The sequence below is a fragment of the Falco naumanni genome, chromosome 18 (assembly GCF_017639655.2).
Source record: "Falco naumanni isolate bFalNau1 chromosome 18, bFalNau1.pat, whole genome shotgun sequence".
NCBI classification, from domain to species: Eukaryota; Metazoa; Chordata; class Aves; order Falconiformes; family Falconidae; genus Falco; species Falco naumanni.
The window spans coordinates 3,534,453-3,556,704 of NC_054071.1; the positions used below are offsets into that span (position 1 = coordinate 3,534,453).

The window sequence follows — 22,252 nt, forward strand, 5'->3', positions numbered from 1 at the left end:
GCCCCACCAGCGGCAGCCAATGGGAGCGCGGCGCCCGCTCAGGCAAGGGTGACGTCACGGAGGCGGCGGCCAATGGGCAGCGGCGGCGCCCGTAGGCCGATGGGCCGGGGAGGCCGCGCCGCGCCGCAGCGAACAAAAGGCGGCGGCGGGGCCCGGGGAGCAGCTGGCGGGCGGCGGGCGCCCAGGTGAGTGCTGGGGCTGTGCTGCTGCTGCGGCGGGGCCTGTGCTCCGCGCCGGGGGAGGCGGGTGGGGGGTGTCCGCGGGGCTCGGGAGCGCTGCTGGGCGCCGCCAGCCGGCCCCGTTCCGGGCAGCGGGCGGGCCCCGGGGAGCGCCGCGGGCCGTCGCCCGCCGTCGCCCGCCGGCAGTGGGTTTGCAGCCGGGAGCGGGACAGAGCTGGAGCCCCGAGCTGCCTCCGCCGGCCCTGACCTTGGGGGGGGCCGGGGCCGCCCCTCGGCTGAGCGCTCCCCATCCGCCGGAGGCGGCAGAGCCGGCCCGACAGCGGGGCCGGGGAGGCCGCGCCGGGGCTGTGTGCGGGGGACGCGGCACAAATATTTGACGAGGGCCCGGGAGGAAGGGGCGCTGGTGCGTGCCCGCAGCACAGCCCGGCTTCGCCTGTCCGCCCCCAGTCCCCCGCCGGGCACCGCACCCCGGGGCAGCACCCCCCGCCGGCACCCCTGCGGCCGCGCTTGGGCACGGGGGGAGGGGGGCTGCCTGTGCCTCTCCCTCTCCTGCTTGCCGGGAGGGGACCGGACAGTTCCAGGAGCTGCGAAATGGCTCTTTTCCAGCTCTTTTGTTTGCTACTGCAAACACCTGCAAACTGCTAACACCTGCTGTTTACCTTGCTGCTTTGGATACCTCTTCCTTTTGCCCGGGCTCCTCTTTTCTCTCTGTTAAACTACACTTGTCTGCAGACTGAAAACTTCCCTGCATCCTCAATACGTTCTGTGTAAATACTTGTATTTCTTTTCCTGAATTGGATTTGGAGCTCGGAATATCAGCTCTGCCATCTAACGCTGTTATTCAAACCTCGTAGGGTTTTTTTATTTAGTGTGTGAGGCTTGTGTACCAATGCAGAAAGCTTGCTCTCTGTCCAGCTAGCGCGGCTCTTCCCACCGTGAGCAGCTCTGCTTGAAGTGGGAGCCGGCACGACCGACAGCCACCGTTGGGATCCTGCCCAGCCACGCAGGCCAGGGTACGCGCTGCTGCTGGTTGCTTCACGAGTGAGGTGGGGAGGGGAAGGATTTAAGGAATAAACTTATAAGGACCTTCCCCAAGGCTGCAGGATAAGATGGCCTTTAAAGATAGGGTTCCACATACCCCGCTTCTGGCACTAGGCGCTTACCAGGGCGTTTGGAGCCTGTCTGCTGCTCTCCGTTAGCCCGACTTCCCTCCTTTCATAGTCTTTTCCCCTCCGTGGCTGCTGTCTTGTTCTCAAAGGTTCCATGTCTGCAGGGAACCTCCTCCAGCGCTGGGCATTCAACGCCCTCGCCACCCTAGTGAGTGCACCTGCTTGCATCACACCAGCACAGTGCCAGGCATTTTGTAACACCCAGCGCTGAGGTATCTTGACCCGTGAAGTTGGCCGACTGCTGCAGGGTCTTGGCTGTTGAGCCCTCTCTGTGCTCTGATGAAAGCACGTGTGTTTGCCAGGTGGAAGCTGACGTAACTTGTCATGCTGCTGTGGGCTGAAAATACTGGCTGATCTTGAACTGTGTTAATAAATGACCTGGGATGGAGCGGGAAGGTTGCGGTTTTGTTGACATAGTCTTGGGAGAGAGGGCATGAAATCTTTACTGGAGAGGGAACCCTTTTCTCCCAACAAAAGCATCGCTTGGGTATGGTTGGAGTATGGTGCTGATCTGGATCTAAGAAAATCCCATGCATGAGCGCCGTGTTCAGTATGAACACAACTGGTGAAGCTCATAGAGTTATACCTCTGAGACCAGAAAGGGATTAAAGAAAAAGAAACCAAATCAATGTCTTCACATTTTTTTTTCTTTTCCTCCCCTTGCAGAGCAGACCGTATTGCGCTGAGTAGTGCCGTATCATCTGATCTCTTTAGGAGTCAAGGATACTTCACCCAGGTTCTGTTGTCCACAGTGCCTCTTCTTGTTTCTCCATCTTCTTTTTTTCTTTGGACTGCATTCTCCCTTCAGCTGATCACTAACATATCAGGGCAGATTTATCGGTTGTGTCACAGCAAACACAACATCCAGCTCTTTAATCCTAACTTGCTGCCATCACATCATTTCTCTTGTGAATACACTCAAGAGACTTTCCCCAAGCACAGGTTTTTTTGGCATATTTGACAGGTGGTGTTTTGAGGGAATAAATGCTTCTGAGCCATCGAAATTGTGATCAAATCTTTGTACTTGCTAGTGAAGGCTGAAAACCAGCACTTTTTAAATCAGTGGGTATGGCAGAGGTCTCTGATGTGGTGCAGGGAAGCAGTTTGCTTTAGAGCCTCAGTAAATGACCACAAATTATTGATGGAACTCATTAAATCAGTGACGCTTCCAGAAATAATTTTTTCTTATGCCAGTAACCCACTTGTCAAATGAAGACTAGATGTGTGATCTGTTCAGCAGAGCTCATTGCTGAAGGACAGCATGCTTCAAAGGCAAGAATGGTCCTTGTAACCCAGGCTGGCTCTGGACCTGACCCTGCTTTAAAGCTCGAGGTTGGACTAGGTGACTTCCTAAGGCCCCTCTAACCTGGACTATTCTGTGCTCCTATGATCTGTTGCATTGTAACTGAAAAAGTTTGTGGCACACGCTGTGGAAAATGCTTTAAAGTGGCAGTAGATTGTCCTTAACTCAGCATGTTTGGCCAGCAACCAACTGTGTTTCCATAGTACACCCTTCAAGGGAAAAGGTAAGACAGTTTATAATAACTGGACCTGAAGGCTTGTGGTGTAGGTACAGTACAGAACTCGCAGAATGACCAGCAAAGCATCACAGGCAGCCAGAGAGGCATTATGGGTTAGAAACTATTAATTCTATCTGCCCCTATCCTAAATCTTGTGCTGCAGAGGATGCACATTAAGAGCAGGCTGCAAAAGGCATTTTGATCTACTGACATGACTCTGCCGTTGTGTGTGGTGGTTGTAAAATCTGGGGTCTAAAGTATTAAGAAAACTACAGTTCAGTCTCACCTAATGAATCATGAACACAGCAGTGTCTGGGAGTGAATCGGTGAAAGAGAACATTATCCTATAGCTTGTATTTGGTACAGAGAAAGGGATGATATTTTTTTTTCTGCACCCCTGCTGTTTTTCTTCAGAGGTATATCTATTACTCCATCAGCATCGGTTGGTACTGCAGGTGCTGAGCGTGACTGAAAAGAAGATTATCAAGGATAGAGGAGAGTCCTAACCTGCCTCGTTCTTGGGCAGCTGCAAAGATTCTGCTCCTCTGCTTCTGTGGTGACCTGCAGTCCGTGCTCCTGCTCAGTGTTTGCACAACAGATGCAACCAGTTCATGGAGTCTGCTCTGATTATGTCTCTCTAGTTGATGAGAGACCTGCACAGGCACATACAGCTAGGAACTGCTGATGCCCTATGGATTTATTTATTTTTTTTCCTCCCCTGCTGATCTTTTAGCTTAACAATTCAGCAGACCGAAGCAATTGTTTTGTGCTGTCTATCCCATGAGAAAGGCAGGGTTGGAGCAGCGGAAAAAAACCAAGTGAGGGGTGTGATTAAAGACTTGCTAATGATTAGGAAATGTCACGGGTAGATAAGGGTTCCTGTTGTTCTGTTGCCATGACACAAGGATTTTGTTACTTTTCATCTACTGCTATTGTAATAATCCTCTAAGTTTTCTCTCTTTACTCTAGTATTGTTATTGCAAAAATGAGGTGATGAAATTGGGAGAAAAATTAGGGGAGCAGCAGAACGTAGTGACATAAAGGTCAGTAAAGTTCCTGACAGAGGAGCAACTTCACAGTGCCATGCTTTGTGGGAGTGCGTTTTGTGTCCCTCGGGTTTAAGCAATCCCATGTTTGTTGCTTGTTGCCACTGACTTTTTTTTTTTTACGGAACTGTTTTTAAGAAGACTTGAGGAATGTCCTGGGTCCAGTTTCCTGCAGTTGCACACGATTACATCTTGTTCACTGGCATAACTAGGATCGGCTTGATTATTTTAATTTGTAAATGCGGACTGAAGGTCTATCTGCAATACTGTTCAGGGGCTCTGTGTCACCCTGGACAAATGAAAAATACTTAGTTGTTTGTTGGGGTTTTTTAGATTAAGAAATAAGTTTGCTGTTTTTCTTTTTTCCATCTGCTTCTAACACAGTGAAATGTGACGCTTTTTTTTCTGGGACTGGCTTTTAGCATAGTGTAGACAGTTGATGGATTTCTAAGGGCTTTGAAAGAAAGGGTATTCCAGCTTCTTAGCAGGCAAAGTAAATAGCTGCAGGTAACTTGGGAGCAGGATTTGCTCTCAGAAATAGTACTGCTTTAAAGCAAAAACTGTAATGAAAAGGTTTCAGCGCTACAGTACAGGTGACTTACTGTAGTGTGTGTGTGTGCAGCTGTCAAGACAAGGTGGCAGAGTGGTGTTTGTGGGAACGAAGTGTGTCTCTGCGTGCTTGCAGAATAAGGCTGGGGTTTGTTTGGTGGTGGTTTGGTGGTTTTTTTCTTACAGTTCTGCCAACCACCAGCTCAAGGTAGAGCCACTTCTATAGTTTTGGAAAGTCTTCCTCTGTGTAGCTAGTCCATGGCTGGCTGAGCTGTATAATAAAGCTGTAAGCTTTTGGTCAGAGAAGATGGCATGTTTTTTCTTGATGGTGCTTATCTGATGCACAGACAATGCCTCATAATTAAGAAAAAAACTTTCTCAGAATGATACTGTGAAACTGATCTACAATTAGCAGAGGATAGATGCAAACCAGTTCTGCAAACCTGCTTGAGAGTCTTCTTAGCCTGATGCAGCAAACTCTGGTTGCATTCTAGTAGTTAAACCACTCTCTCTTGCAGCTTCCTTGCTAATAAAGATTAAGCAGTCAAAGTGACTCTGCTAATCTTCGAAATTTGATGCAGATTACAACACAGTTTACACTCCTACAGTTCTGTGGCATTTGCAGGGCAGAGAATTGCAGTTGGCAAGGCAATTTTGCGTGGCAAATACTCAGTTGCTGTGTAAGCACAAGAAGCCATGCCTGCAACTCGTTCAGCACGCAGGATGTCTGCCAGCTCCCTGACGACATGGGTGGCCATTGCCACTTACCTGTTGTAGATTGCTTCCCCTTGAGACTGTTACACACCTTGCCCCCTTTCACCTCCCTTTCCTTCCAATCGAAACTCCTATCCTAGAAAGCTGCGGTGGTTTGACACCAAGAAGAGATGAACGTTCCTCCAACTTTGGTGTCCACACTCAGCTTACAGCCAGGATTGCAGCCTGCCTAAGAGGGTTGTGCAGTAAACCTTCCAACTCCTAAAGTGTTCGAGGTTAATCCGCTGGTACCCAGTGTTTCCCCTTCACTGATTCTGTTTCCTCTTCCAATACATGCTGCTGTTCGTTATTCCCTGATAGCTGTGTCTAAATCCTCACCTTGAGATAACGTAGTTATCTCAATGTCACTCCATCTTTTGTAATTGGGAGTTCTAGATCGCTTCTAAAGTTACTGCTCGTAGCCCCAGGACTTGACATAACTCAGTGGCTCTCGGTGTTTTTCTGAGACAGCTCTATTCCCACAGCATCGTCGGATAATGTATTTTTAGGAATGCTTATTAGAGAGCAAATGAAGCTAACGCAGCAGACTCAGCGTAGTGTTTGTGTGGGCTGTTACGTTGAGGGGGGGAATTGTAGGATGTGCATCTCGCTCTGCAGTGCCAGACAAAATGTGCTTGGTCTCCTTTGGCTTGTTCACAGGAGCTCCCCCCTCCTTAGCCTATGCTGGCTTCGGCACGGGGGTCATAAGAACAAAGTGAGGTTATTTTTAGCAATATTAGGTGCAAGTGTTCATGGTGACAAGAACATGGTTTCGATTCTAAGAGTGCTTTACAAAGGTTCTTTTGATTCTATAGGGTGCTTTAGAAACCTTGTCTGATGCTGTTTTGAAATGGGATTTAATTGTAAGCTGCACTGAATAGTGTTGGAGCTTTACATAATAATTCTCTGAAAGTAGGAACACTTTTTTTAACATCTTTTGCCCTTTCTGTAGCTTCTCATCTTCTATTTTAACACTGGAATTGTGTTTGAAAAGCTGTTAGAAGCAAATCTGACTGCCAGTTCTTAAGCCTAGTTACCAGCTTTCAATAACAGTACTTAGTCCAGTCTGTTTCATTCTAGAAACTTACCGAGAAGGCAGCCTGCCTCCCACTCCTCCTTTCTGCAGAATAAATATTTTGTCTGTTTGGGGGGAACACACAAACCAAACCTCTTTCTTCCTGCTCTAGGGGAAAAAAGGTCTTTATTTCTAATGATGGCTAATTATTCCCTGGCATACTCTGTGCTTGCTTATGGGATTAATAACCCAGTTGATTACTAGTGGTTATCACCCAGAAGGTAGCACAGAAATAACTGTGGAATTTTTAAACTGTGTATTTTTGTGTATCTTAAGTGAGGCATCTATTTTGTGATAGCCTGGGCAGTTAGTTACTCTTAATGAGCCATTCAGATACTTCACTGTCCAGATACTCGGGTAGAATCTGAGCTCTTTTTTTCCTGCATTGGTGCCTTTCTCCTTCGCAGCTCTGGTTTTTTGGGTTTCCTGCCACGTTGGCTGTGCCTGGGGACAGTGACATGACCTCCAGTCACTCTGAATGCAGTGTGAGCTGCTGCTTGAGCTTCTGTCAGCAGGCTGACATTTCAGAAAAATCAAAACTGCTTACTGACCTCTGGCTGATCGCAAGACATGGTTCTGATCTTTGACATGTGCAGGCAGGTTCACTGGGATTATTCTTTCAAATAAATGTATATTGCAGCTAAAAATAAATGCCTCTGACACCTATGACTTTGCTGCATACCAGAAAGAAAAGTTACAGTCCTGAGATTGGCGATCATTTACTTATGTCAGTTCAGAGTATACTTTTTAAAAGAAAAGAAGGCAGTCTCCAGGAAAGGCATGAAATCAGAAATTGTTAAAAAAATATTTTTTTTTTAAAAAAGGGAAACTGTCTAACTGTAATCTTCTTTGTTGTCTTGAGCATCTTACTCTGTGAGGTGTGAACCTGTTTCCAAGACATCTAGGTTCTGAAACAAAACAAATAAACCAATGATGTAAATGCATTCTGATCTCGATAATACGGTCAACATTTTCTTTTGCCTTTAGAAAAAGGTACAGGGGGTTGCTAATTTGCTGGCCATTAAGCTCTGCTTGGAAACTTGGCGTGCCATAAGAAAGCAAGCGGGAAGGAGGGTTTGCCTCTCCTGTAGCTTTGTCCCTCCCTGTTACTGAACTAGAACGAGTGGGAGGTGTGTTACGTAGGTCCCACAACAGCAAATGCAGGCTGCCGTGTAGTTTGAGGCAAGGTGCCTGAGCTGAGCGCTCCCCTAGGTGTGGGGGATGCTCGGAGCTGGCAGGTTTGGTAAAGACGCAGTGGTGGCTGGGGCGAGCCGTGAGGATTACACCTTTCCCTGCAGGCAAGGCTGGACCAGAATAGTGTTCAGGGCAGTGGGATGGGGCAGGAGTTTTAAGCAACACAAATATTTCTTGCTGATCAGGTAAGTTTTATAGCCTTATTTATAGTGGGGATGCACAGCCCCAGCTCTGTATTTGCTTTAGTTTTGCACTGAGCATTGATCTGGGCAATTTTGTGTTGATTGTGAGTCTTCTGTGAGAACTGGGCTCTGTTCCTGATTACTACTTTTTTTTTTTTTTTCCTAATTCAGATTAGGTAGCCATGTCAGCCAAAGCCATCTCTGAGCAGACGGGGAAGGAGTTCTTGTATAAGTATATCTGCACATCCTCTGCCATCCAGAACCGTTTCAAGTATGCCCGAGTCACCCCAGTCACTGACTGGGCACGGCTCACCCAGGACCACCCTTGGCTTCTGAGTGAGGTAAGGAGAGCGACTTGCTTTCCTGTAGTGACTGAGCCCTCGTCAAACCTCTGCCCACTCAAACCACGTCATGCCGTGGCAGGTTGCGAGCAGAACTGTATTCCGGATCTTTCTTGAAGGACCGGTCGCTGCTGCTGCTCTGCCACATTCATTTGCAACACTGATGAAGAAACAAGCCTTGCTTCGGGGCCGTTGTATCACCTTCTAGGGGACCTGATTATAAAATTCCTTCAAGGGCTGTGAAATACATGAGCAGAGATAACTGCAAATGAAAATTGCTAATAATCACACAGAAGGGAAACGAGGGTAATTCAGGCAAAGCAAGAGTCTCTTGAGATGTCAGTCCCTGTTCTCAAACCCTTATTTTCTGAAATCATGGAGTGCTTTCTCCATGGCTAGTTTTTATGTTCAGTTAGGATACTGCTCACATTTCTTGCATCCAAGCAAAATGTCAGGGAAAACATTTTTTTTTTTTTTGCTTTTTCTATGCAATATCTTTTATATTTCCTTGTGCTTCATTCATAGCCATGCACTTTCTGTAGAGAAAACATATCCAGAGCTCTTTTTATTAGTTGTCCAACCTGGCTCCTTTCCAGTGATTAATTATATTGAGTCATTGGTTGGTAGAAATGAATGTTGCAGTCTTTTACTGACTGACTGATAGAAGCGCTGCACTAAGTAATTAAATGTTCCATACTCAAGTGGATCAGTGAATTGCAGGAAGATATCAGCAGTGCCTCTAAAGAGCCTTGCAGAAAGCCAGAAGGGAGCAAGGATGCAATCCGTCCTTTAAGGCAGACTTCTGTAACGCTAGAAGGGGCTGGAGGGTCCAGCAGAATGACCACAATCAGCGTTCTGTACCACAACGTGTTACGTTCTGACTGTACGCTGCAAGTTGCTGAAGTTCCAGGACGCATCAGCTGTACAGAATGGCACCCACTTCTTATTTAATAAAAAAAAAAAAAAAGGCAAGCTGGAGATAAAGTTGACTGAAACGGGCAGGACCCTGGCCCTAGCCAGTCTCACATGCAGATTACATAGTGACAGCAGGAGGTTTCTTTGTAAGTAGCTGTGTTTGCTCTGCCTCTGATAGTTCCTCCTCGTGAGCCTCTGCTCACAGAGAAATATTAACTACAGCCCACAAAGACAGTCTGCAAAACTGATAGGGTGATGCATGCTTTTCAGTGTGATTTTTTCTTTTTTTTTTTTTTTTACAGAAAGTGAGTACATATACCCCATCCTTTGCTTTGAAAGAGTTATCAAAGTTCACCAAAAAAGCCAAAACAAACGGTCAACTCAATCTCTGATGTGTACTCATGTCTGAGTAGAAATAAGGCAGCTCTTCGCAAAGTGCAGCATAAAAAAAACCCTGCAGGCATGTTGTACTAGGAGATGGCTTTGCTAAAAAATTAAATAAATTCTGCAAGGACACATTGTACAGAATTTTAAGTTTTTGTTTTACCATCTGCAGAGAATCACTTGACCAAAATCACTTTCTAATGCTTCTTTCTTTTCCACCTCTCTTGCACAACATGTAGCGTTTAGTGGTGAAGCCAGATCAGCTAATAAAGAGGCGTGGGAAGCTCGGGCTGGTTGGAATTAACCTCACTTTGGATCAGGTGAAGGTTTGGCTCAAACAGCGTCTGGGCCAAGAAACCACGGTGAGTGCCACCTTAGCAACAAATAAGGATGTTTTTATTCTGTCTTTTGTGCCTACTTGCGTGATAGGAACTGGTGTGCGGGTATTTCTCTTGCTTACGGTCGTTTAAAATGCATGTTATGCTGATACCAAAGGAACTGTCCCACGTGTGAACTTCGTGCTGGTGAAGGAGCACTAATAAATGACACACCTTGACAAGGGAGCATAGCTTGGAGCTCCCTTCTACCGTTCACTGCCCAGGTCTGCTGTGTAGGGCCTGTGTGGTGGGAGCTCGGCAGGAATTAGTACTGTTTTGAAAGTCCTTCCACTTGGGAGTCAGCAGCTGACAGCTCAAATGCTGTGCCTGGTTGGCATAGCTGCTTCATTTTAATACCCAAGGCAGATTTAACAAGGCAAGTATAAAAGCTGTCATAAAATTGTCCTCTTATTGTAGCCAGCCAGTGTGTTTTGGCTGATGACTTGTTACTTCAAGTCCTTTAACTCAGTGCTGGCTTGTAATATTTACTCTGCTGGGAACGATGCTGCAATGCTAATGATAAAGAAGTGCCTGCCATCCCAGCCGCTGTGTTTCAGGAGCTGATAGAGTTCTGCTGCCTCAAGGCATCCGTTGCCTTGGTCCTACCCTGATTGATTTGCTGCTGGCTCCAGCACCAAGCTGTGCAGCCGAGCCCTTGAGGCTGTTACAAAACAGCAGGCGACTGCGTTCTGAGTGTCTGCCCATCACGAAAATGATGGATGTTGAAATTGCCCCTTTAGCCCAATACAACAACCACATCTAAAGGAAGGACTGTGCCAAAGACTTCTGTCCAGTGATGTTTGATCCTGAAGCATTGTCCTTGGGAGCGGAGGCTATCTCCTGTGGCCAGTGCAGGAGTGTTCCTCGAGTCAGGAAACTTGGATGGTAGGAAAGCATCGATGCAGGACAGTTCCTGGGACCTTGCTGTAGCTGTCTCTCCCTGCAGGGAGAGGCTAAAGGTTTTTCTTACTGGTCTATGTTCACTGACACCACTTCCAGGGAGAGTGCTGGGCACAGGCTTTTGCCCCTGCTGCTCACCATCTAGCTCAGGTCCCTCACTTCTGTGTTGTGTGGTTGTTTTTGTTTTTTTCTTCGAAGCTCCAAGAAGTTCAAGCCGTCACATTTCAGGCTGCACTAAGCAGTGCTCTGTAAAGGTGCTGCCTCTGGGACAGGAGACAAAGAGCAGCCACCCTGGTGTGATTCTGACGGCAGTCTGGCCCGTTAGGAAGGGGGAAGGTGGCCAACTCCTGTAATAACCTGTGAAGTTCACATACCCTGGAGTGCTACAGCAGCACGTCTAGCAGCGATGGTGCTTGCTTGATGCTGTGCTGGAGAGGGAGGAGTGTGGTTCCCCAGGAAACACAGTGGAGAGGTCGGGAGGAAGTGATTTTAGAGCAGTGTTGATTAATTCTCGATGCCTGCCTTGTGTTGTCATAAATGTGGATATTGGACAAGCGTTTATTGGTGTTTGTCTTTTTTTTTTTTTCTGCCTGCAGATTGCTAATGCCAAGGGGATCCTAAAGAATTTTCTGATTGAACCCTTCGTGCCTCACAAGCAGGTTAGTATACCAAATAAAAACTGTTTAAAAGTACTTTTAAATCTCTTTTGACTTGCATGCAACTTAGATGAACTGATACAGCACACTCCCAAACTTCTACTTTCTGTTAAGCCGACAGTGTCAAGATGTGTGGTCGGAGCTGTCTACAGGCACAGCATTAGTCCATGCAAAGAGTTGTTAATAATCATGCTGGTTGCGGTTGCTCTGTTGGGAGGAGGTCACAGATGACCTGAGAGGGACCGAGGTGGTTGGTCAAGGCAGTTCACTGCTCCTTGAATCTGGTACTTCTGTTGCTGTGAGATATCTCACCTTGTGCTGGTGAAATATTTAAATTCTGCCATGGTCTGTGGGAAGGGTATAATAATCTAAGATAGAGGTGGTTTCAGTGCATGCAAGGAAGGAGCCTGGTTTGCACTTCAGCCGTGTAAGATGGGAACAGTTTTCTCTAGGGAAAGTCCCTGGCACGTTCACCAGGATGAAGCACTCTGGGCCCTGCCGCTCTCCCTCCCAGGCCAGCACAGCCCGTGTTCCCCTGGGAAGTGTCTGGGCTGCCCCACTGCTGCTTCTCCTTGGAAAGCTCAGTGGTGTGCTCAGTTACCTCATCCCTAACATTGACGCAAGAGCCTCGGTCTTCCCTAGGTGTGACTTGCTAACGCTTGTGCCTGGGTCTGTGGTACAGGAGGAAGAGTTCTACGTGTGCATATATGCTGCCCGTGAGGGAGACTACGTACTCTTTCACCACGAAGGGGGTGTGGACGTGGGAGATGTTGATGCCAAAGCTCAGAAGTTGCTTGTGGCAGTGGATGAAAAACTCAATGAATCGGATGTAAAGAAGCACCTCCTGCAGCATGCACCAGCAAATAAAAAGGAGTAAGTACATGTGCCCAGTTCCAGGCAGGGCCAGCCACCCAGAAGCTTCTCCTCTTTATTTCCATGCAACATCCCTTTGTTCTATTTCACCCTAAAGCTTGCTCTCCTACCCTTCTTGCTGCTCTCAAGAATACGCCGTGCATCCCAAATCAAAGATGTTTGACCTTAACTGATCTGCTTGGAAAACTCAAAAGTAAGCGTTCGTAGTGCTTTGAGCCTTCACTTGACAGGAGCACTTCGTGGTCTACTGAAGTCTTGACCCCTGCGATGCTGGAGATGTGTATTGAATTCTGATCCTTCATGCCAGCATAAAGAGTTTCTTATATTTAGTAGAATTAGTGCTAAGATGTGGATCTGATTGCTGATTCAGAAATGTATTTTTTACCCCGGCCCAGTCTAAGCTTCTTCTGACTATCCTTTAATTAGATGCCTATACCTAGCTATCTTAACGAGTCATGATTTTTCCAAACATAATGTAATCACTGATGGCATTGATTAGCACTGGAAGGCTGAAGAAGCCTGTCACTAATATAGTTTACTGCAGTCTCTTCCCCATCCCAGCTAATGAAGCTCGGTTCTGACAAAAGATTTATATCTGACAGTGAGAGGCAGTGATGCGTTTTTGTCTCTTAGTGAGATTAAACAGACCAAACATCTATGTGACCATTGTGAGCAACTGTGTTCTCAGCAGAGTCTGGTAGAGTGTAATTAAGATGAGTCATCAAGGTCTTTCTTTCCTTGAGTCATCACCTAGGCTTCTTCCAGAGAAGATGAATGAGAATGAAAGAAATTGATACAGAGTAGGTCTGCAGATTGCCACGAATATAAATGAAGCAGAGCAGGCTGTGCTTCGTATTTGGCTGCTTTAATGAACTTGTGTTAAATTTCTTTTTACAGAATCTTGGCTAGCTTCATCTGTGGCCTGTTCAATCTTTATGAAGATCTATATTTCACGTACCTCGAGATCAATCCATTAGGTAACAGATATTTTTGGGAGCAGGACTTTCTGTTCTAAAGTATTGGATTGTGTACTTTATCCTTCTAAGTAGTTTGCAACAATACTAGGTGGCATATGCAAAAGTAGTACAAAAGTGCTGTGATGTGTCTTGGAGCTATTAATTGAATGAGTCAAAAATGAGGACTGCTTACAGGTGATGTCTGTTATCTAGTTTCCTGGTGGAAATGAAAAATTGTGTTGAAAAAGATGTCAAGTCAGAACTGAAGAACGTAAAAATTGCTCTGTTGGATCAGAACAAAATGGTACCTGAGCCAGGGCCTGGTCCATGACCATGGTCACTAGTTAATTCTTCAGGAAACGTGCTGGGTTTGGTAAATACAACCGACTGACTGATGTGGAGGAAGGGGAGCAAAGGTGACCTAGCTTTTGTAAGGATGTCTGCATGGTATCAAATTCTATGAGCGCATCTGTAACACGCGTTTGTACAAAACAGAGCTAATTCTGCTATTTTTTCCAAATGCAGTGGTGACTAATGATGGTGTCTACATTCTTGATTTGGCCGCAAAGATTGATGCGACTGCTGACTACATCTGCAAAGTGAAATGGGGGGATGTGGAGTTTCCCCCTCCCTTTGGCAGGGAAGCTTACCCAGAGGCAAGTAACAACCCGCCGTGGCCCGAATTCCTTTATTGTGGACAAGATTAATTCCTCATTACTTGTATGTCCATGGCAGTGAGGTTTTTCCAGTGGGTTTTGTTGCTGTGTTTCAAGTACCTCAGTACTGTTATCCATGGTAAGAGCTTGTGCAAACCTGTAGGACTGCTTGTAATGACATTCTGAACTGCAGCTGCTTTCCATCTCTGCTTGGATATTGGTTTGGTTCTTTAATTCAGAATTGACTTTTGAAAATGGGAGGCTTATGTTTAACTTGATTCAACTAGGTGCCAGAGCTCTGTACTTGTACAGTCTTTCTTATGTGGTTCTTGCCTGCGCTGCTCCCCATCAACATCATTATTTTTTGTGGGAGCACTGGTTGTCAACAGCCTCGTGGCAGCTGATGCTCCCTCAGTGTTTCAGTTTCTGAGAGTAGAGTGGCAGTTGTGTGCAAAATCTGCATGTGAGTGTGAATCCAGAGAAAATAATTATTCTCTCTCAAACCTTAAAGTAAAAAGTTAAGATGTTAATACATCTGTTTGCCTGAAAAGTGGTGGCTAAGAAGAGGCCTGCAGGCAACCTTTTTGTTTTGAAGTTAAAATGCCCATTCCCTCTCGGAATTCCCTGGGTTTGTACTGCTGGTTGCATAAATACTCCTTCATCCATAGCCTCCTGGCAGCTTCAAAAACTGTTGGAAGTAGAGCTCTCTCACTAATTTTGTTACTTATTTCAGGTGACTTCTTCTGTCTCCAAAAGGATTTCTGTCCTCGCTTTTTCATTTTAATAATTATAATTATGCTTCAGTTGAGGAAGGTTTTTGTAACATGGCCAGGAAATCCATTTAGCTGTTTCTCTCCATGTAGCTTGCTGGATGCCAACACTTAACTCAATTTGCTCTTAAAAAGGATTAGTACAGTTTTTGTCCCTCTGAATCATCCCTCTGCAAGGCACTGTGAAGGTTATTATGGCAGTGTCTCTGCTGAGAATTTTAATGAACTCCCAATGAAGTGCTTCTTAACAGGCGAGCACACTGATACAGGAACACCACGTTGAGCCAAATTACAGTGCTCTCGGTGATTACATGCTTGGCTACAGCACAAACCAGAGAGTGTGTAGCCATGGGTGTGTCGATTTTTAAATTTCCTCTGGTCTCAGTCTGCAGACAAGGTCAGAACAAGACGCTTCAGTTCAGAGGCATTTGATTCTGTGACTGTCATGTGCAGAACCAGGGAACCTGGAAGCTTCCCAGGGCTGGCAGAGCAGTGGTGGAAAAGGCCACTGTTCATGGAAAAGCCAGTGTGGTACAGCCCAGTGAAATGCAGCCAACAGTCGGCTGCATTTCCAAAGTTTTTCATGTGCAAACAGGAAAAATCTGCTTCTGGATCTGCACTCGACAAATGAAGGAATGTCAGATTTATTTATAGCAATCACTTGTGAAGTTCACTTGGGACAGAAGGCCTTATAAAGACAAGATATTCTTTGGAGGGTATGATTATTTTTTTTTTCCACCCCCAAGAATCAAAATTTGAGTGTATGCTCAGGTTGATCCCCTTTGAATTTGTTACAGGGAGAATGGCGCCAGCTGCCTGCATCCCGTCCGATTTCAGTGCTCTCTTGCAGAACACCTAACACAAATCGATCCTGGCCCCTGAGAGATGAAGCTGGGTCTCTCTCCCTTACAAAAATGGTGTTGGTAGTTCTGCTGTCCCCTTGGTTGTAGGTGACATACATGGGAGTTCTGCACGTCCAAACGGGCCCTGCGCTATGAGCACTCTGATTTGGAAAAGGAGGATGCAGCAGGAAGTTTACATTGTGTGCTGGTGTCTTTGCAGGAAGCCTACATCGCTGATCTGGATGCAAAGAGCGGAGCCAGCTTGAAGCTTACTATTCTCAACCCCAAAGGCAGGATCTGGACCATGGTGGCTGGTGGTGGTGCCTCTGTGGTTTACAGGTAACAGGAACAAGGTTTCTAGAGAGGGGGTGGATTTACAGCGCTGGAAGAAAATAACTGATATAACTGCTGTAGCCTCTCAAAAGGAGATGCTTCTAAAGCAGTCATTCTCCTGCCAGGACTGCTTGGGACCTCTTCAGAACGAAGACGCTGTGCATGTTTCTTACCAAGTTGTGGAACGTAGTGTCCCTTAGAGATAATTTAATTCTGGGAGGTTGAGATACAGGTTTTTTCACTTGGAAAGATGCAAGATGGCTGAAAGCTGTTTATGGTAATATCATTGCTGTGGTAGGCACTGAGTTCCCATCGTATCTGGGAAGAACAGCAACATTAATCATGACTGGCACCAAGAGGAGAGCAGGATTCTTTTCAGCAGACAGCCTGATCTCTCTGTTGCAAGTCCCACTTTCCCAGGAATTTGGAATGCTTTATTAAGGCTTCAATAATGACTCAAAACTAACCTCTTAATTTTTTTTTACAGTGACACCATTTGTGACCTGGGGGGTGTGAATGAACTGGCTAATTATGGGGAATACTCAGGAGCCCCAAGCGAGCAACAGACCTATGACTATGCTAAGACTATTCTCTCCCTCATGACAAGAGAGAAGCATCCTGAAGGTAAGAGTCGCTGCAATTTCAAAGCTGTGAAGCTGCATGTGGAGGGGGAAAAATGAACAAATCCAGGCTGTTACTATGCTAAGACTTCCCTGGCAGAGCTTTTCATGTACTGCTGTTTTCTGAGTGAAGTAGTGATGGATTTCTCTCAACTCTGAAGCAAGAGCTAGGACTTGTAGTTTTCAATGTACCAAAAAGCAAGTGTGGCTTGAAAGAGTCTTATTGGAAAAATTTGTACTTGATGCAAAGCTCTTATCTTCCAGGCTCTGCTAAACACAACTTCAAACTAGAACTGCAGCATTGTTTCACTTTGTCCTGAACTGCTTCATAATCTTAGAGTACACTGTGTTCTAAAACCAGTTTTGGTTTATGTGTGTTTCTTCCCTCAGGTAAAATCCTGATCATTGGAGGCAGCATTGCTAACTTCACTAATGTCGCGGCCACTTTCAAAGTAAGTGACTACTCAGAAGTATGAGTAAATGCCCACAGTCCTTAGTCCGAAGCTGTTCCTTCCCAGTTTGGTGATGTGCTGAGGCTGACAGTGCATGTTTTCCAGGAGTTCCTGAGACTATGGGACAGGCTTCCCAGTTCATGTGTCCTGTGTGTTTCTTTTAGGGCATCGTGAGAGCCATTAAGGATTACCAAGGCCCTCTGAAGGAGCATGAGGTGAGGATCTTTGTACGAAGAGGAGGCCCAAACTACCAGGAAGGATTACGTGTCATGGGTGAAGTTGGTAAGGAGCACCCACTTCCTTAATTTTTGTTCTTGCATCTTGTTTTTTCCACCTGCTTTCTGCTGAACCTTTTCAAGGTTAAATGCTTCACTTTTGCCAGAAGCCCATCTTGAGCCTTTTTTCTCCCAAGGCTGACTGTGCTTGTATGCCTACACAGGGAAGACCACTGGGATCCCCATCCATGTCTTTGGCACGGAGACGCACATGACGGCGATTGTGGGCATGGCGCTCGGCCATCGGCCGATCCCCAACCAACCGCCTGCTGCAGCCCACACCGCCAACTTCCTCCTCAACGCCAGCGGCAGCCCCTCGGTGAGTTTCTTCCCCTCTGTGAACGGGAACACTTGTGAGGAGCCTCCTGAAGGCAGCATCCCCTCTCTGAACAGGTCAGAAATGGATCTCGGCCACCACTGTGTTGGTACATAGCTCTAGGAAAGCTAAGATGACTCTGCCTGGATGGTGTATCAGGAGGGACCTCCCAACATCACCCTCGCTTGTGCAGAAAATGTGGCCCCTCAAAGCCCAATAGATGCAAGTCACGTTTTTGTAACTTGGTCATTTAGGAGTTTTCCCTCGCTTGACCAAAATAGTCCTACCTCAAAATGAACTTTCTTTGTAGACCAGCATAGCCAAGTGGTCATCTCCTCCTGCATGCTCCAGACCTTCTCTGGCATGCTGTCCCTTACTGACTTGGCTTCTGAATCTTTCAGACTCCAGCACCAAGCAGAACAGCTTCCTTCTCAGAGTCCAAACCAGATGATATCGCTCCAGCCAAGAAGGCAAAACCGACAGCACCTCTTGGTAAGTCCAGCGTTAGAAATGATTGCTAACAGTTCTCTTCTGCTCCTAAAAGACAGAATGTGGACTAGAGTAATGCTTTTGTCTGGATATAAAGGGAAGCAATTTGGTGGTACCAGTCTCACTCTGCTTTGAATTTAGTTAAGTGCTTTTAGAATGTTGTCACTTGTGCTGTTAGCTTATACATGAGGTGAGCCAGAGTTGCCTTGATCTGGGATGCTCCTTTGAAAGGGAACATCATGGTTTGAGAATTCCAGCTTTCCCACGTCCCCTTAGGCAAGGCCAGCGGACAGCAGGTGTCTGTGCTGTGTTGCTGAACTGAGGCCTGCTTTCCAGTTGAGTACCTGGGGGTGTTCCCACAGGATGCTGCTGGAACAGTGTAGGTATTCAGAAAGTCTTTCTTGATATATGCTGCCGCAACACTGTGTAGTCAGGTAGTTCGGTATGAGTTGTGACATACTCCTCACACGTTTAGGATCAGAGCTTACTGTGTAGTGTGTTGTGTGGTGGTGGTGGATTTTGGGTTTGTTTTTGTTTGTTTTTCACTAAAGTCTGTAGGAAGCTGCTTTAGCATGGTGATATGCAAGAGCTTTGGCAGCCTTTTGCTCGTGTTTGTTGGAAGCCTTATTGCGTAAGAGCATGTTGTATGGGGATAAAACAACAGCAGAACTGGGCGGGGACAGACTGTGGTAATTTCTTTCTCCTCTGAATGTGAGGGGATACTGGCCTCATTACAACCATATGATGTTGATTTGTCATATGAACGACGGCAACATTCATATCTAGTTCCAATGAAATGCATCACAAAACCCACTACTATTCTCTTAATCATTGTGCGTAGCATTTTGCATGAGCAATGCTTCAAAAAGACATTGAAAATAAACATGTGCCATCAAGATTGCAGCGCAAGGAACTGCCACCTGAACCTGAAATGTGTTTGTGCTGGGATAAGCAAAAAGTTTCTAGACTGCAGAATGCAAAACTTGATTTCTGGATATTTGGAGAGGAAGTACAGTGGAGAGTGCTCTAGCCTGCTTGTTTTCTAACAAAAGCAAAACCCAAAAGGCCCAAGTGCTGTGGGGAGGAGGGAAGCTGCAGCACCCTGCTGCAGGTGCCCTGCCGTTGGGATGACAGCAGCCAACTCTGTCATATTGTTGCATGAGTGATTCTCTCTTTAACAGATTCAATCCCAGCTTCAAGACCTGGTTCAGGTAGGACACGTGACTAGCTGAATGTGCCTGGCCTTGCTGGCAGCTGACTTTTTTTAGTTCTTGGGTTTGTTGCTGTTTTTTCTCTCCAAAAGTTTGCAGTGTTGTCTGGTCCTTCCCTCCTGCCCAGCATATATAGCTATCACCGTAAGAACTTCTCATCTGTTTTTTCAAGCGCAGGTCACATACTCCTTTGCCCAAAAACTTACTGCTTCTGAGGGAGGGAAGGACAGGTCTCAAACTTTAATTTATCTTCCTTCCCGCCCCCCCCCCAGTCATTATAGAGAAAACCAGACCTAGGCATATTGTGAAAAGCTCTGTACTCTGCTTTCAAAAAGAAGGAATTGCTAACTATGCGTAATAACTGGCCTTTTGTTTCAAAGGGAAACAAAATAGTGCAGGTGCTGTGCTTATGAGCCTTGAAGGGCATGGAAAAGTCACTGAATGAACTAAATGTTCTTGTTGCCTTATCAGTTCAGCAAACCATTAAAGCTTGTGCTCAGTGAAGTTACAGGGACTTTAAGCATTCTTTTGAGCTTTGTGCCAGATGAGAAGAAACTGCTGAATCAGGGTTAAAGTAGAGTTTCAAGCCATCTCCCCTATCATAAGGGGAGGGACAGTAGAAGGGGAAGTCTGATTCTTCCTTGGGTGGTCTCAGACAAATAGCATCACCTTTCTAGGCCTGCATTTTCCTGTTTCGGTGAGTACTAATACTACCTTCTTGCAAGGACCTGCAAGATACATGGAGTTTTTCAGGGTAGGCAGTTTTTTAATAACTGGTCATGTGGCAGTGCATCTAAACCATGAACGTGTAGGGTTGGAGAACAGCGGCTGATTTCTTGTTAAAGCCAGAACAGTATCCTGTTTAATCCCCAGTGCTGTTTACCTTTAATTCAAAGCCAAAAAGAAATTAGTGGTAGACTGAGTTGGCATCAGAACTTGGATCAGTTCTGAGTTCCTAAGAGTTTTACAGTGAACTCTGCCTGGAGTCAAAGGGAGTAACTCAACATTTTGCTGTGCCAAGTGGCATAAATATACTTAAAGCAAACAGTCCATCCTCGCTAGCTGAACTGTTGCCTTTCCTGTGACTCTGTCCCCTGCAGCCAAGTTTTGGGCCATATATAAATTCTTGGAGCTGTCAGGTTTGTGTTGGATTCTGATCATCGAAAAAATCTGAAAATAAAAGCTGAGCATGTAGAGCTCCTTTGCTTTCTGTGTCCCTTCCATTTCCTGCTTTTCTTTTTTATTTCCTAGCAACCTGCTGTGGTGCCCTGACAAACATAGGAGGCAAACCTCCTGTGGTTCTCCCAGACTGTAGGCCATATGCAAATAAATAAATAAAATTCAAAGTTCACTTCCTCTTCAGCTTTGCAGAATAAAACTATCTGGGAGGAATGGGAATAGCCCATGTGAGAGGAGGAAGAGGCAGTTTTCACTTCTCTCTTCCCCTCCTACACCAGCTCTCTGCTACCTGTGGTGAAGCATTTCCCAATTTGATAAAGCCCAAAACCTGGCTATTGTGTTCAGAATCCTGGGAAGGGGGATGCTGCTTTGTCTACAGTTTCTTCCTTAATTTGAACGGTGTGGCTACTATATCCGGGAGTTCATCTGTTAGGTTCAGTTTGGAGGGAGGGGACTATACTCACCTAGGAGACTTTCAGCAGACATTTGGCAAAGTTACAGCTCTTGTCTTGCACAGATGTACATTTTGAATGTGTTTTTGGTTTTGTTCTGTTTTTTGGTTTGTTTTTTTTTCCCCCGCCCCCCCACCTCCATCTTTCTGAGCAGGTAAAGCTACAACTCTGTTCAGCCGTCACACCAAAGCTATCATTTGGGGGATGCAGACACGCGCTGTGCAAGGAATGTTGGACTTTGATTATATTTGCTCCCGGGATGAACCATCAGTAGCTGCCATGGTTTATCCATTCACGTAAGTAGCCTGTGTTGACAGCATTCTTTTTCTGACTGCTTCCCTCAAATTCTTCTGTTAGCTTCCTCCTCTTCTAGTCTCCGCTGTTCTTCAAGCGTAGCTCTGCCCTAGTCTACATCTCTGCTTTAACACCTTCTGCTGTGCTCCCTTCCACCATCAGGTTGGCTTTGCAGACTGCTTCATGTTTCCCTCAATTGACCCCCAAAGGGCTGCTCTGTTGAAACAGCTTAATGTTAGCCACACAATTTAAGTTCCACTTCATGCCCTTTCAAAGGGTGTCCAAATTCTGTTCCTTCACTCAGCGAGTAAGGCAGGCGTGACTAGTTGGGCTTTCTTTAACAGCCCACTGGCTTAGCAGAGGCAGTAAGGCTATGCATGGTTTCTTCCACTCTGCTGTTTGCTGCATGCTTGTCTGAGACTTTTTTGATTTGTGTCCACAGCAGCTGGACTTTCCCCCTCCAAGTATTAGCCAGAATTGTAGCAGCTCTGTTAATAGACAAAAGCAGTCTGTCTGTTGTGTAGCCAAACAAAATTTAAAAAAAACAAAACAAAAAAACCAAAAAGCCCACACCACAACTAAAATCACGTTCATCTTGCTCACACTCTTTCCTGTAGTGGCAGTAGTTTCTTAGCAGGCAGGAAGAGTGCGGATCCTTCTGTGGGATAGAGTTCTCTTGTGGTATTCACCCTCTTTTACCTCATCCCCACAGCTAACGGGGATGAGAGGCTACTGGGTGTTTCAAATTGGAACCTCCAGAGCTCAGCTGTGCATAAGCTGGTTTGTTACTGTACCTCACAAGTGTGTGGGGGGGTCTCCCTATCAAATGGGGCAAGTAGCGAGAAGGAAAGGAGTGGCTGTCTGGCCTGCTGCTGAGACAGTGAGATGGGAACCCATACAAAGGTAGGAGGTTTGTTTCATTTCTGTGGTATTTACAGCCATCCAGGGTAGCTGATGTCTAATCAGCCTCTGTCCTGCAGAGAATTTTGCCTCTTGACAGTTAAGTACCTTGTACTGTTAGTGTGCAGCTTTGATGATAATTGCAGCTCTGTGATAACTTCTCAGCAAGTGCAAACCTCAGGGTACTAAAACTGAGTGCAGGCATAGCCACATCTATAGATGAGTAGCAACCCCTTGCAGTGTTGCAGTTGTTTGATGAAGAAAAAGCAATAGGGATTAAAAGTTTTAAGGTTACCTATAATTATCTGACTCTGCTTGACCTTTTGGAGGAAGCCAGGCTGGCAAAACCTGGAAAGTTCTGTGACAAACGTACCAGTATGAGAACACAGCCAAT

General features: G+C 46.1%; 2 protein-coding genes across 5 annotated transcripts in view; one reads left to right on the top strand and one right to left on the bottom strand.

Annotated features, from left to right (window-relative positions):
- The window catches only part of ODAD4 (outer dynein arm docking complex subunit 4), a 20,448-nt gene extending 12,870 nt beyond the window's left edge, over window positions 1-7,578 (bottom strand). The window contains exon 1 of the mRNA XM_040617124.1: window positions 1,343-7,578. Within this exon, the coding sequence (XP_040473058.1) occupies window positions 1,343-1,516 (174 nt within the window). The 5' untranslated portion in view covers window positions 1,517-7,578. The remainder of the gene's footprint in view (window positions 1-1,342) is intronic.
- The window catches only part of ACLY (ATP citrate lyase), a 32,129-nt gene that overhangs the window by 1,869 nt on the left and 8,008 nt on the right, over window positions 1-22,252 (top strand). The window contains exons 1-15 of one of the 4 annotated variants that reach the window (XM_040617096.1): window positions 85-185; window positions 7,839-8,008; window positions 9,547-9,669; window positions 11,181-11,243; window positions 11,923-12,113; window positions 13,011-13,090; window positions 13,595-13,725; window positions 15,558-15,676; window positions 16,158-16,294; window positions 16,681-16,742; window positions 16,907-17,024; window positions 17,182-17,336; window positions 17,735-17,825; window positions 19,004-19,033; window positions 20,819-20,960. In XM_040617096.1, the coding sequence (XP_040473030.1) occupies window positions 7,850-8,008; window positions 9,547-9,669; window positions 11,181-11,243; window positions 11,923-12,113; window positions 13,011-13,090; window positions 13,595-13,725; window positions 15,558-15,676; window positions 16,158-16,294; window positions 16,681-16,742; window positions 16,907-17,024; window positions 17,182-17,336; window positions 17,735-17,825; window positions 19,004-19,033; window positions 20,819-20,960 (1,601 nt within the window). In that variant the 5' untranslated portion in view covers window positions 85-185; window positions 7,839-7,849. Of the gene's footprint in view, window positions 1-84; window positions 186-7,589; window positions 7,671-7,838; window positions 8,009-9,546; window positions 9,670-11,180; window positions 11,244-11,922; window positions 12,114-13,010; window positions 13,091-13,594; window positions 13,726-15,557; window positions 15,677-16,157; window positions 16,295-16,680; window positions 16,743-16,906; window positions 17,025-17,181; window positions 17,337-17,734; window positions 17,826-19,003; window positions 19,034-20,818; window positions 20,961-22,252 lie in introns of those variants that run through there. The other 3 variants (XM_040617097.1, XM_040617099.1, XM_040617100.1) reach the window with 3 other exon arrangements.